We start from the raw sequence: 15,100 nt of genomic DNA on the forward strand, positions 1-15,100 counted from the left end.
ATGAAGGATATTGAGGAAATATATATCTTTCAATATAATACATTAAATACACTGTGAGTGAGCCTTTCAAAGCAGGGAGAAACAGATGAAACCTAGAGAACAAAAAGTCTGTTGGGCTTGTATGGGTGAATACCCTCCTGCTTTTAGTGAGACAAACAAACCCGACAGTTATTCCACAACATTGTCTGGCTATTAACACACACAAAATTCAGCTAATGTCAGCATGTTTCACACACATATTATTGCAGTGGGCCCCCCCAAAAAGTTAAAACAACATCATTCATTATTGTTTAAGGTACAAAATCATGCAAGTGCGGATTAAAATTGACAAATCACATGCTTTTGTCAACAGCATTGTCTGTGTATAGGCACTTTAAAATATAAAAATGTCACACAGTATGTGTGTGTGTGTGTGTGTGTGTGTGTGTGTGTGTGTGTGTCTGTGTGTGTGTGTGTGTGTGTGTCTGTGTGTGTGTATGTGTGTGTGTGTGTGTGTGTGTGTGTGTGTCTGTGTGTGTGTGTGTGTGTGTATGTGTGTGTGTGTGTGTGTGTGTGTGTGTGTGTGTGTGTGTGTGTGTGTGTGTCGATCTGTGTGTGTGTGTGTGTCTGTGTGTGTGTCTGCATGTGCATGAATATCAGCATTTGTATACTGACAATAGATCAATCTTTAATAATCAATAAACTCTTTGTCGTGTTTGTATGGGTTGTTAAAGAGTGATGAATACCCTTGCTTTTAGTGAGGCAAACTTTCCACACATGCTCCTCGTCCACGTGTGTCAGACACACCTCTTACTACATGTACTGACTGGTCCGCTGGTTGTCTGTCTGTCTCACCAAAAGCAAGGGTATTCACTCTTTCACAACCCATAAAAACCCAACAGAGTTATTTCTAGAATTCATACATATGGCCCCTTTATTTGATTTTCACAGTGGAAAAGGGAAAGCGAGGGTAGAAAACGCAACTAAAGCAGCAATGCAGCAGATACCTACCATCTGTACATAGAAATCCACACCAACAAATGCCAAGGACGAAGGTGGGTACAGGGCAGGTGGCGTGCACAGGATTGTGCATCAAACAACAGGCAGTGGCACAACGGGATAAAACGCAGCACATGTTACAGTCACAGCAAACGTGCATATATCATCACACCATGCATAAAAAGCAGCACTTAATTTGTTTGCAAATATATCATGGGTCAAGTGCTATCAGGCAGACCTGGCTTTCTGTAAAATGATTTTTCAGTGTAATTGAATTTTGTTGCAAATATTTCGTTATATGAGTCTGTATATATGCACAATGATTTTTCAGTAGAACTGAATTTTGTTGCAAATACAGTATATCATGGGTAAAGTGCATAATTCACAATATCGGCCAAATGCGACAACAATTTTGATAAATGTATGTTTTCCACAGCAACAACAACAAAATCGTGAGTTTGTTAGTTGTTCCATTTTTTTCCCATCCTAGCTGTCTGCAGCCAATCCTGAGGCTATTTGACACAAATCTTAATTAATTTAAAGTCTATATTGTCGCCAGTCAATTTTAAAGTCAAGACAACCACATAGTATATGATTGAATTTACAGTCATTACGTGAGAGAAATCATAGCAGTATAGGCAGGTCTGCTATGAATATTAATGTGCATCGGTACATTCACCCAAACATACCATAAATAAATCCCTGCGCCTTGAATATGTGCGCGATATAAATTGCATAAAATAAAAATAAAAAAATAAAAAAATAAATCCCTGCGCTTAGAACTATACCCACGGAATACGCGCGATATAAGCCTCATTTCTTTATTTGGTGTTCAACGTCGTTTTCAACCACGAAGGTTATATCGCGACGAGGAAAGAGGGGAGATGGGATAGAGCCACTTGTCAATTGTTTCTTGATTACAAAAGCACTAATCAAAAATTTGCTCCAGGGGCTTGCAACGTAGTACAATATATTACCTTACTGGGAGAATGCAAGTTTCCAGTACAAAGGACTTAACATTTCTTACATACTGCTTGACTAAAATCTTTACAAAAATTGACTACATTCTATACAAGAAACACTTAACAAGGGTAAAAGGAGAAACAGAATCCGTTAGTCGCCTCTTACGTACGACATGCTGGGGAGCATCGGGTAAATTCTTCCCCCTAACCCGCGGGGGGTATACCAACAGTAACTGTTAAAGTTGACATTCAACATGTGCAGCAAATATCCTTCACCACGTATAGAAGTGTTAGTTAAATTTGCTTAGGGATGTAACTTTTGTTTCAAACTTATAGAAAAATCTCTGGGAGGGAGTTTGATTATGATTCACATATTCAAGGGTGATCAAGGAAACAGCAACACACACAAACATGGAGGCCGGCGTCTTAACCACTAGGCCATGGCCGGCATGATGGGTTACATGAGAAGGGGGACCCCTTTAAAAGTTCAAGACAGCTACATGGGATAATTATGCAATAATCAAGGGGGGTCAAGGGGGACAAGCTAGTCACACTCATACATAGGACTGGGTGGCCGAGTGGTAACACACTTGCGCTCGGAAGCGAGAGGTTGCGAGTTCGACCCTGGGTCAGGGCGTTAGCAATTTTCTCCCCCCTTTCCTAACCTAGGTGGTGGGTTCAAGTGCTAGTCTTTGGGATGAGACGAAAAACCGAGGTCCCTTCGTGTACACTACATTGGGGTGTGCACGTTAAAGATCCCACGATTGACAAAAGGGTCTTTCCTGGCAAAAGTGTATAGGCATAGATAAAAAATGTCCACCAAAATACCCGTGTGACTTGGAATAATAGGCCGTGAAAAGTAGGATATGCGCCGAAATGGCTGCGAAGAGCCATATCAGGGCGGTGCTGCTTTGACATATAACGTGCGCCACACACAAGACAGAAGTCGCAGCACAGGCTTCATGTCTCACCCAGTCACATTATTCTGACACCGGACCAACCAGTACCAGCACTAACCCCATAATGCCAGACGCCAGGCGGAGCAGCCACTAGATTGCCAATTTTAAAGTCTTAGGTATGACCCGGCCGGGGTTCGAACCCACGACCTCCCGATCACGGGGCGGACGCCTTACCACTAGGCCAACCGTGCCGGTCAAAGAAGCAGTAACAAACCCTTTCCAAATCTCATACAGGAATCACGCACCTGTTTTCCATGTCAACGGAAACCAGCTTGCGACGGTTGAGCAGCTTGTTCAGACGACCCAGCCATACCTCTCCTTCTCCGTTGGGGTCAATCAGCATTGGAGGCCGTTGCCATGACGAGCACAAGATGGCCGCATTCTCAATTTGGCGAGGTCCAAAGTCTGTATATTTACACAGAGAGAAGCACAAAAATGATGAGATAATAATTCTGCTTTGCGAAAGCAACAGACTAGAAAGATGAAGAGAGGAGTGACAAATGATAGATTATAGCCACTGTATGCCTTACAAAAAGTTAAGTAAAGGAGATGAAGAAGGTTTGGATAAATATGAAGCTCTTGAACTCTACAAGCATACATACATTACCCGCTATTACGAGCTAGTCGTGTGACAGAGAGTTTTCTTGCACACGAGACTAGATGTTTCACGACGGCTTTAGCCGGAGTGAAACAGCAGCAGTCGAGTGTGCAAGAAAACTCTCTGTCACACGACTAGCTCGTAATGGCGATTATGTCTCACAGCTTCAACAGAGGAGAGAACAAACACGTTTTGCGTACTCACGCTTGATAAACCTAAACACAGGAGCAGCCATTGTGGAGAGATCTACTTTTTGACGAAAGTGATCGAACAACTATAAATGACGTCTAGGTATATGTGAATGACGTCACAGTCATCGTCACAGTCTGTATCTTTTGAAGCATCGCAATCTTCATGACATCTTTCTGTGTCTGCATCCGCGAAATGTTTGTTCTTTCCCGGATCTTTGTCATCTATGTTCAGAACTCTGTCCTTATAGTACTAACAGGCCTCCTGAGCGAGCCACTTTCCAAGGGCAGATAAGTCGCGTATGGAAACAGTACTGTCGTCTGGGATGCCGTTTTCAGTATTCTGAGCGTTGAAGAATTTGTAAAGAGAAGAAACGATAACAGCAGGAGAAATAAAAGTCGTGTGTGCATTTTGGGTTTTTTGGGGGGACGATTTCGAGTTTGAATCCGTTCTTGCACATGCTCCAAAGCGTGTAACATACAATCTTGCACACGTTTGCTTTAGTAGTGGCAAAGAAGGAAAGCGTGTGACATACATGCACATACACACAAGACTCTGACATAGACATAAAGAGAAAATGCAGACACAGAAACTCATTTTATCTGCTTCTCTCTCCCACCCCTACCCTCTACCCCCACCCCCCCTCCCCCATCTCTCTCTCTCTTTACCAGTTAGAAATGAACCCATAAGTCTCTTGTAGGAAAATGGCTTTGAATTCTTATAGGTTTCATATAGATCTCCTATAGGTCTGCTCATCTATGTGCAGGGTCCCCACTGGTTTTTAGAAACAAAATTCCATGACTTTTCCATGACTTTCCATGAGCCTCAATAACATTTTCCATGACTAGATCCACAGGTCGCCATTTCCGAACACGCAAACTTTTTACGTCTTGTCACTGCCAGTTTTGACACTGGCTTGCTTTGCACTGAATTTAAGTCAGTTTCTACGCAGTGTCTCTTCGACAAGCAAGTCAAGCATTTGCTACGCAGTCAGATTATCGGTAATGTTTGCTGGTCCTGTCATTTCACTAAACTGGACCAGCCACTGTTTGTATCCATCTGCACTTTCGTAAATTCCGTTTCGTAACCGTCACTGTGACTTGACGAACTGTCATTTTTTTCACTGCGATACACAGTTCATTGTGAAAATCTTCCTCTATAATTCGTTCCAATTCCGCATACTTTTTGTTGTCAAGAAACAACAGGAAAGAAAGTTTCAAACTCATCATCCTCCATCTTGCTTGTCGAAGCACTAAAGTACTTTATCGATGCAAAAACAAAAGCAGAAAACTTTGACGAAACCGACTCAAATGCAGCGCAGACGACACGACGAGATAACGGAAGGAAGTGACCCTCGCTTTGGCTCAAGTGCCGTTAAAAATACCGTTATTCTTGTATGCAAATACGAACGAGAAGTTGGTCATAGGAACAAGCCTTGTGCTGGCGACGCAAATCGCCGCTGGCTGGCAAAGGGGGGGGGGGGGAACAGCTGGGCGACGAAAATCGCCGCTGGCGTGCTAAAGGTTAATTTTTTTTCTTTCTTATTTTTTTTAAATTCCATGACTTTCCAGGCCTGGAAAATTAAAAATCCAATTCCATGACTTTCGAGGTTTACCATGACCTGTACGAACCCTGTATGTGGCGTGTAGGGATTTTAAATGCAAACCACACCTTTCCTGATCCACTCGTTAAGGGTGGTCTCTCCAACTAGACCCTTGATGAGAGACCGGACGTAACGGCTGTACTGGGGGTGGTTGGTGAGGATGGGGGCCGAGCTCTCTCTCTCTCCCACCCCCCATATCTCTCTCTTTCTCTCTCTCTCCCACCCCCCATATCTCTCTCTCCCACCCCCCATATCTCTCTCTTTCTCTCTCTATCCCACCCCCCATATCTCTCTTTCCCACCCCCCATATCTCTCTTTCCCACCCCCATATCTCTCTCTCCCACCCCCCATATCTCTCTCTTTCTCTCTCTATTCCCCCCCACCCATATGTTTCTTTCTTTCTTCCCCCCCCCCCCCATCTCTCTCTCTCCCACCCCCCCCCCCCCCCCATCTCTCTCTCTCCCAACCCCACGCCCCCCTGCATCTCTCTCTCTCCCACCCCCCATATCTCTCTCTTTCTCTCTCTATTCCCCCCCCCCCCCCCCACAAATATCTCTCTTTCTTTATCCCCCCCCCCCATCTCTCTCTCCCACTCCCCCGCATCTCTCTCTCTCTCTCTTTAACCACATCTTTCCTGATCCACTCGGTAAGGGTGGTCTCTTCAACGAGAACCTAGATGAGAGACCGGACGTAACGGCTGTACTGGGGGTGGTGAGGATGGGAGCCAAGCTCTCTCTCTCCCACCCCCCATATCTCTCTCTTTCTCTCTCTATCCCACCCCCATATCTCTCTTTCCCACCCCCCATATCTCTCTCTATTCCCCCCCCCCCCCCCCCATTTGTCTTTTTCTTTCTCCCCTCCCCCATCTCTCTCTCCCCCCCCCCCCCCATCTCTCTCTCGATCTCTCTCTCCCAACCCCACGCCCCCCTCGCATCTCTCTCTCTCCCACTCCCCATATCTCTCTTTCTCTCTCTATTCCCCCCCCCCCCACCCTTGTCTCTCTCTTTCTTTATCCCCCCCCCCCCATATCTCTCTCCCACTCCCCCCATCTCTCTCTCTTGATCTCTCTCTCTCCCAACCCCCCGCCCCCCTCGCATCTCTCTCTCTTTAACCACACCTTTCCTGATCCACTCGTTAAGGGTGGTCTCTCCGACGAGAACCTTGATGAGAGACCGGACGTAACGGCTGTACTGGGGGTGGTGAGGATGGGAGCCAAGCTCTCTCTCTCCCACCCCCCATATCTCTCTCTTTCTCTCTCTATCCCACCCCCCATATCTCTCTTTCCCACCCCCCATATCTCTCTCTATTCCCCCCCCCCCCCCCATATGTCTCTTTCTTTCTCCCCCCCCCCTCTCCCATCTCTCTCTCTCTCTCCCACCCCCCCCCCCCCATCTCTCTCTCGATCTCTCTCTCCCAACCGCACGCCCCCCTCACATCTCTCTCTCCCACTCCCCATATCTCTCTTTCTCTCTCTATTCCCCCCCCACCTTTGTCTCTCTCTTTCTTTATCCCCCCCCCCCCCCCATATCTCTCTCCCACTCCCCCTCATCTCTCTCTCTCCCAACCCCCTGCCCCCCTCGCATCTCTCTCTCTTTAACCACACCTTTCCTGATCCACTCGTTAAGGGTGGTCTCTCCGACGAGAACCTTGATGAGAGACCGGACGTAACGGCTGTACTGGGAGGTGGTCAGGATGGGAGCCGAGCTCTCTCTCTCCCACCCCCCATATCTCTCTCTTTCTCTCTCTATCCCACCCCCCATATCTCTCTCTCTTTAACCACACCTTTCCTGATCCACTCGTTAAGGGTGGTCTCTCCGACGAGAACCTTGATGAGAGACCGGACGTAACGGCTGTACTGGGAGGTGGTCAGGATGGGAGCCGAGCTCTCTCTCTCCCACCCCCCATATCTCTCTCTTTCTCTCTCTATCCCACCCCCCATATCTCTCTTTCCCACCCCCCATATCTCTCTCTATTCCCCCCCCCCCCATATGTCTCTTTCTTTCTCCCCCCCCCCCCCTCCCCCATCTCTCTCTCTCTCCCACCCCCCCATCTCTCTCTCGATCTCTCTCTCCCAACCCCACGCCCCCCTCGCATCTCTCTCTCTCCCACTCCCCATATCTCTCTTTCTCTCTCTATTCCCCCCCCCCCCACCCTTGTCTCTCTCTTTCTTTATCCCCCCCCCCCCCCCATCTCTCTCTCTTGATCTCTCTCTCTCCCAACCCCCTCGCATCTCTCTCTCTCTTTAACCACACCTTTCCTGATCCACTCGTTAAGGGTGGTCTCTCCGACGAGAACTTTGATGAGAGACCGGACGTAACGGCTGTACTGGGAGGTGGTCAGGATGGGGGCTGAGCTCTCCGTGAATTGCGTCTGGCCATCGTCATCATCAGCGTCCTCCTCAGGAATGTGACTCAGCACATTGTCAGCACGAACCTCCTGGTCAGACTTGGGTGTCTTTGGCAGAGGTTCTGTTGAAGAAAAAACATAAATTGAAGATGGGAGAAGAAAAGAATACAACAACGAAAAATCACAGAAAATTTTACTCATTCTGGTTTTTTACATTTAGTCAAGTTTTGACTAAATGTTTTAACATAGACGGGGAATCAAGACGAGGGTGGTGGTGTATGTGTGTCTGTCTCTGTGAGTGTGTGTGTATATGTAGAGTGATTCAGAGAAAACTACTGGACCGATCTTTTTGAAATTAACTTCGCTTCACGCAACTTGTTTCTTCTTCTTCTTCAGCATTCAGCGGTTGTGTCACACATAGTATGAGGCCTGCTGATCTTACGAACTGGCAAGTTCGGCGCAGGTGACCTACAGTTCCCCACAGTTTTGCATCTGGAGTTGTGCTCTCTGGCCAACTCTGGTCTCGCAGGGGGGCAAGGAGAGGCCATGCTTGCAGAACGTGCTCATTATTTTTCAACTCTGGTCTCGCAGGGGGGCAAGGAGAGGCCATGCTTGCAGAACGTGCTCATTATTTTTCAATCAATTACAAAGTGAAATCTTCAAGGAACTGACTCAGCACACAATCACCGAGACCTTTCCTGTCTGACTTAGGTTTCCTTGCCAGAGGTTCTGCGGAAGAGAAAATGCATTGGTTCAAGATAATAACGTGTATATATATTTTCTGCGCTTTGTGTCAGCACTGTTTGTGTGTGTGTAAATAGTACTGTTGACACGTTTTTATATAGAAGCCTACTGTGGTTCTTGTGCTTAGGCTGTGTATTGGACTGTCACTGTATGCCTGCATTATTAGTTGTCAGTAATTATTACATGTGCTGATTGTTCTCTTTGTCTGCGCGCGTATAGTATGTTGGTTATGTTTGGTCATAGTATGTTTGCTTATGTTTGGTCGTTATCTTTGCCTGTGCATGTATAGTTTGTTGGTTATGTTTGGTCGGTTTCTTTGCCTGTGCGTGTATTGTATGTTTGGTCGTTTTCTTTGCCTGTGCATGTATAGTTTGTTGGTTATGTTTGGTCGGTTTCTTTGCCTGTGCGTGTATAGTATGCTTGGTCGATGTATGTATTGTAAAGCGCTAAGAGTAGACATTTTTCTAGAATAGCGCTATAAAAGTTTGCATTATTATTATTATTATTAAGATATTGGATAAACCAGACGGGCACAGTGGACTAGTGGATAAGGTGCCGACCTCACGCGCGGAAGGTTGAGTTTTCAAATCCCTCAGCTGCGCCACGACATAGCACCTGTATACTGGCGGTAGGAAGAAAAATGTATTAAAAAAAATTCACAGACACCAGAGACAGGTAAAGGGAGGCAATCGTTTCCACTGCCAGTTTGCTAAATAGGCCAGAAAGGATGAGTTGTTTCCCATGAACCGTTTTCTACCTGGAAGTGTGTTTCCAACCCCACCCAAAAGTGTGTTGGTGTCTCAAAGAGCAAAACTTTTTACGAAAACCAATAATATACCAATTTCTTTGAAAATATTTGGATTATGAGTTAAATTTACCCTCGTACATGTTATGTTAATTAGAAACATTTAAGTATCAAATATTTCACAAAAGCAAACCAATTTAATGTAAGTGCATCAGATATTTAATGATATTTTTTGGAAATGTGTCAAAATTGGGTGTGTTGAAAGGAGTTAAGGGTTAGTAGCTCTCATGCTTGAGTTACTAAGAGCGAAGAAGGAAAGCGTGATGAAGACATTCTATATTCCTCATGAGAAAATGAGCTACACAACAAAAGCATCTACCTGCTAAACAAACACAAATCCCCTACCTTCAGGTTCCATACCAACCCCTCCCTCCTCCATCTTGGGAGTTTGAAGAGTCTGAGGGTTCTTTGGCGACTTGGGTGTTTGGGGGTGTTCCTGAGTCTTTGGCGACTTGGGCGTTTGGGGGAGTTCGAGAGGCTTCGGCGACTTGGGCGTTTTCGGAGTTGCGGTCTGTCCAGTTTCTTCTTTAGGTGTGGTAGGCCCAGCCTCCTTGGGTGTGCGAGGGGGTGTGCCCTCCTTGTTACCACCTTCCTCCTCCCCCTCCCTGTTTGACTTGGGGGTACGGGGCGGAGCCTCCTCTCCTGAGAGAATACAAAGTAACACTACATGCTACAGCTACCACTAAATCTAGCTGGTGCTTTCATGCAACTATCACATCAACTATCCATACAGCTAAATCTAGCAGGTGATTCGATACAACTATCATATCAACTATCCATACAGCTAAATCTAGCAGGTGCTTCGATACAACTATCACATCAACTATCCATACAGCTAAATCTAGCAGGTGCTTCGATACAACTATCACATCAACTATCCATACAGCTAAATCTAGCCAGTGCTTCCATGCAAGTATCATATCAACTACCACAACAGCTACTTCTAGCCTGAGCTGACCATACATCTACAGTGGAACCCCCCTTTTAAGACCTCAACAAATCTGAGAAAATCAGGTCTTAAAAAGGAGGTAGTCTTAAAATGGAGGTAGTCTTAAAATGGAGGTAGTCTTAAAATGGAGGTAGTCTTAAAAAGGAGGTAGTCTTAAAATGGAGGTAGTCTTAAAAAGGAGGTAGTCTTAAAATGGAGGTAGTCTTAAAAAGGAGGTAGTCTTAAAATGGAGGTAGTCTTAAAAAGGAGGTAGTCTTAAAATGGAGGTAGTCTTAAAATGGGGGTAAATGTACAGAGCCAGAGGTTATGAACATAAAAAATCTTTAAAAAAAATGTCCTAAAAGGGGGAAGTGTTAAACTGGGGAGGGGGGGGGGATCTAAAAAGGGGGGTTCCTCTGTACTACCTCAGCTAGATGTTGCGTTCATACAACTACATTTATCTCAATCTCTCACAGACGCTACAGCCTTCCAGCTCTACTACAACAACCTTGATGTACCCCACACCACACACATGATTCGAGTCTGCTGGCCGATGTGAATTCCATCTCACACGGCATAAATAAATCCCTGCGCCTTGAATATGTGCGCAATATTAATTGCATAAAATAAAAATTTAAAAAATTAAAAAATAAATCCCTGCGCTTAGAACTGTACCCACGGAATACGCGCGATATAAGCCTCATATTGATTGATTGACATGATTCGAGTCAGGGCTTGGAAACACGAATACACGCATGCAGGAAAAAGAGAAAAAAGGGCAGCGCCGTACTGAAAAGCAGCTGGCTTTCCCCAGAGAGAAAGCAACCCTAACTTCCATGAGGGTAACCTCACAGGACTATAAAAGATCTTATCCTTATTTTATCCTTACCTTCTCCTTCTTTCAATGGTTTCTCCTCATCCACTTTCTCGTGTCCCTCCTCCTGCTCCTGTCCCACCCCTCCTTGTCCCGCCCCTCCTTCTGACTCCGCCCCCTCCCGTTCGAGGGCGGTGGCTGCTGTTTCGCCGCCCTTGCTGGTGGGGCGACTGTTTGCTTGACTGCCCGCTGCTTGCTGGCTGCCGGCCGTGCCTGGGAGTAGCTCCCCTTCCTCCTTAACAGCACGAACATGACACTTGAACAAATGTCAGGTAGAGCACTATTTTAAGATCTGCGAAACAAAGGGAAGTAAGCGCTCTAAATGCATACGACATGTGCAATCAAGTAAGTGAGAGCTATGTGGAACCCCTCTTCTGACACTTGAGAGAATAGTTACGAGTACTGAAATGAGTAAGCGACTGTTTGTTTGAATGAGAATGAAAATCGCTTGTTCATTCTAATGCTTGTTATATTCCCAGGAGATTGGAGGTTCCAGATACCTCTCATTTTAGGTTAACAAATTAGGTCGTAAAAAGGGGGGAGTCCTAAAATGGAGGTAAATTTACAGAGGTTATGAACAGAATCTCTGAAAAAGTAAGGTCGTAAAAGGGGTAGGTCTTAAATTAGGGGGTCTTAAAAGGGGGGTTCCACTGTAATCAAAAAGAAAGAAAAAATGCACATACCTCTCCCCCTTCCACATCTCCTTGTATGAGATTTGTGAAATCCACTTCGTACACAGAACTTGCTCCTGATGCCGTCTTCAAGAAGTTGACCGACCAGTCGATCACACGGCCTGAAAATACAAGAACAGAAACATGAATTTAGACAGGTTTTTTTTTTATATAATGAGTACAGAACGGAAGATGGAGGGGATAAGGGGGGGGGGGGGGGAGGTACAGGGGGGGGAGGGGGGTGTAGTAGGGTATGGGGTTCGAATATTCAGAAATGAACGCTCTATGATTTTATTCTTCACACTCTGGGCAGGCCAATATGCTCATGTTCATGAATAAAGTATCAAGCAAGTCCTGTGATAAATTGAGCGACCTTACTGAAATAATCAAAGCGGTGAAACCTGGGCTTGCCATCCTTTAATATCTCTTGAAATACTAAGGCAAAAAATTCTTTAACAGAAGAATTCAGGAAATTATTCTGTCAAGTTTGTATGGGTTGTGAAAGAGTGAAAAGTTACATTTTCCTTTGTGATATTATAGGCCAGTCACTAGCGAGGGGGTGTGTCTGAAACATGTGTATTTTTTGTCTCACTAAAAGCAAGGGTATTCACTCTTGTACAACCCATCCCAACCAAAGAGAGTTATTTTCAAACATTGTCTATTCACACACACACCTCTCAGAACATCAACAGAGTCAATGACCAATGGGACGCCTCGCTCCCTCAGACAGTTTGGCCAATGAACGGTGAGCATGACACGGCGGAAGTTGTGATGGTAAGGACCGAGGTATGTGGCAAAGCCGCCAGCCATCGCACAGCCCCCCGCTACCGCCAGCAGGCGTCGTTTGTACGAGTCGTAGATTTGCTGCGCTCTCTGACGCTCCCCTCGGAGAATCTATGTGATAGGAATTAAAAAAGTGAAGAACCATAAATATCCAAGCAACGAACAGGTAATTTTACAGTGTGTTGTGAATTCAGGACTACAAGTGTTTTTTTTATTTTTAAGACCTCAAAAAATCTGAGAAAATATAGTCTTAACAAGGATGAACAAATTTCACAGGTAATAAACACAAAATCTAACAAAAAACGAGGTCTTAACACTTTGTACCCAAGCTATGTTGACCAAATTTTTTTTAGCCGAGACCAGCTGTGCTGCAGCAGGTCACTCAGAATTGTAGTAACTGTGTAGTAACTGTGTATCAACACGCTAGAATGCAGGCGTTAGATCGACATTACAGGAAGCGACTGAAGCTAACAGTCTGTGCGGATATATCCTTACCTGGTCAGATAGAGCCCTATGAGTGGGTACGGATATATCCGTACCTGGGAGACAATGAGTTAAAAGTCTTCAATTGGGGTGGTCTTAAAAGGGGGGGGGGGGGGGGGGGGGTCCACTTTACTACACCCCCTTCTGAACTTTGACACACTGTGTCTTTCTTACCTATGTGTTGTGTGTAAACAAGCATCAACATCGGGCGGGGGATATAGCTCAGTTGGTAGCGCGCTGGATTTGTATTCAGTTGGCCGCTGTCAGCGTGAGTTCGATCCCAGGTTCGGCGGAAATTTATTTCAGAGTCAACTTTGTGTGCAGACTCTCTTCGGTGTCCGAACCCTCCCCCCGTGTACACTACATTGGGTGTGCACGTTAAAGATCCCACGATTGACAAAAGGGTCTTTCCTGGCAAAATTGCTTAGGCACAGTTAATAATTGTCTACCTATACCCGTGTGACTTGGAATAATAGGCCGTGAAAGGTAAATATGCGCCGAAATGGCTGCAATCTACTGGCCGTATAAAATTTCATCTCACACGGCATCACTGCAGAGCGCCTAGAACTGTACCCACGGAATATGCGCGATATAAGCCTCATTGATTGATTGATTGATTGAAGATGATTAGCAATGCTAAAAATTACCAGGCTTCCCCCCGGGCCATATTCCATCTAGTATTAACCTATGGATACATCATTAGAAGAAGAGGATCAACTCACCCTCCTGAGCTGTGCGGCGGTATCCAGAATCTTCCTCATCTTCACCGTCTTGTCCTCCTGTTCGTTCTTGTCGATCGTCGCCTCTTCAAATCCTCGGGCCAGGTCTGCAAGCCTCACCTCAAGCGCCTGTACAAAAAAATCATCATCATCATTGCCATCAGTTTCAATGTATTTGTATCTGAATAGACATTTTCCGGAAATTATTTCCAGGATTTTTGGCAGTCTGGAGGAGTAGGAGCCCCTGTACCGCAGACAGGGTTTTCACAACATCCGGAGCGTGTTTTACGCTTCCGATCAGCTCTATCCTGCGATCGAGACAAGCAACTGACTGCGATGTGTATGCTGTGCGGCCTGCGCTGGATATGATACTAATTTCTGTTGAAAATATATTCATCGGAGCCACGAACCGCCAGGGATGGCTTGCTGATCACTGAAAGTGTTCGCTGATCACTGGAAGTGTGTTTTCCTAAACTCACGTGACCTTAAGCCAAACCCACGTGATCTCAATTAAAACACGTGACACGTGCCACTGATCCTTTCCACAACAAATTCTGAACTCTAATGAACTCGTGAATGCTGATTTCTAAAAGAAAAGGGTATCATATTGAGCGCGTGCTCCATGGCATACACATCAGAGTTGGTATACATTATTCAATTCTTTCTTTCTTTATTTGGTGTTTAACGTCGTTTTTAACCACGAAGGTTATATCGCGACGGATTATTCAATAATACATTATAGTTTACAGTAAACAAATGACTGAGAGATGCACATACTTTGCGTTTACTCTCAAGAGTGTTCATCTTGTGCTGAGCATTGTCCGCAGCCTGTGTCGTCTCGTCGACCTTCTGGTGCAGAGGTTTCACTTTGCTCAGCATCAAACGATGGTACCTGTCACACACAGTATTCTTTTTATTCACCAGTTTTTTGACATACAGACAGAATGTCGATACAAAATCAAGCAAAAATTAATAACACATAGCTGAATTGTGTTTGTTGGTATAAGACCTTAATATCATCCAAACTAAAACAAAATTGCCACAGTTATTTTAGGTATTATCATAACTTTATTTTCATAACATTAAAATTTTTTTTACATTATGAATTTAGAGAGAGTGGGCAAAAGAACATTGTGAGTAAATGGATGAATGTTATTTGATTACACTCCCAACAATGATGTGCTTGGCAACAACGACAACAACAGCAACACAAATTGCCTCGTTGAAATCAAAGATAAATCAATGGTCTTCTTCTTCTTCTTCTGCGTTCGTGGGCTGAAACTCCCACGTACACTCGTGTTTTTTTTTGTACGAGTGGAATTTTACGTGTATGACCGTTTTTTACCCTGCCATTTAGGCAGCCATACGCCGTTTTCGGAGGAAGCATGCTGGGTATTTTTCGTGTTTCTATAACCCACCGAACTCTGACATGGATTACAGGATCTTTTTCGTGCGCAC

The 15,100-nt window shown here is 45.1% G+C and overlaps 1 protein-coding gene across 1 annotated transcript in view; it reads right to left on the minus strand.

Moving 5' to 3' along the window:
* Positions 1 to 15,100, minus strand: part of LOC138973447 (uncharacterized) — a 156,037-nt gene that overhangs the window by 31,130 nt on the left and 109,807 nt on the right. Inside the window, exons 69-76 of the mRNA XM_070346168.1 lie at positions 14,420 to 14,534; positions 13,646 to 13,771; positions 12,332 to 12,551; positions 11,670 to 11,779; positions 11,002 to 11,221; positions 9,530 to 9,826; positions 7,542 to 7,757; positions 3,145 to 3,304 (exon numbers count right to left, since the gene is read on the minus strand). Coding sequence (XP_070202269.1) covers positions 3,145 to 3,304; positions 7,542 to 7,757; positions 9,530 to 9,826; positions 11,002 to 11,221; positions 11,670 to 11,779; positions 12,332 to 12,551; positions 13,646 to 13,771; positions 14,420 to 14,534 — 1,464 coding nt within the window. The remainder of the gene's footprint in view (positions 1 to 3,144; positions 3,305 to 7,541; positions 7,758 to 9,529; positions 9,827 to 11,001; positions 11,222 to 11,669; positions 11,780 to 12,331; positions 12,552 to 13,645; positions 13,772 to 14,419; positions 14,535 to 15,100) is intronic.

The sequence above is a fragment of the Littorina saxatilis genome, linkage group LG8, assembly GCF_037325665.1.
Source record: "Littorina saxatilis isolate snail1 linkage group LG8, US_GU_Lsax_2.0, whole genome shotgun sequence".
Taxonomy (NCBI): Eukaryota; Metazoa; Mollusca; class Gastropoda; order Littorinimorpha; family Littorinidae; genus Littorina; species Littorina saxatilis.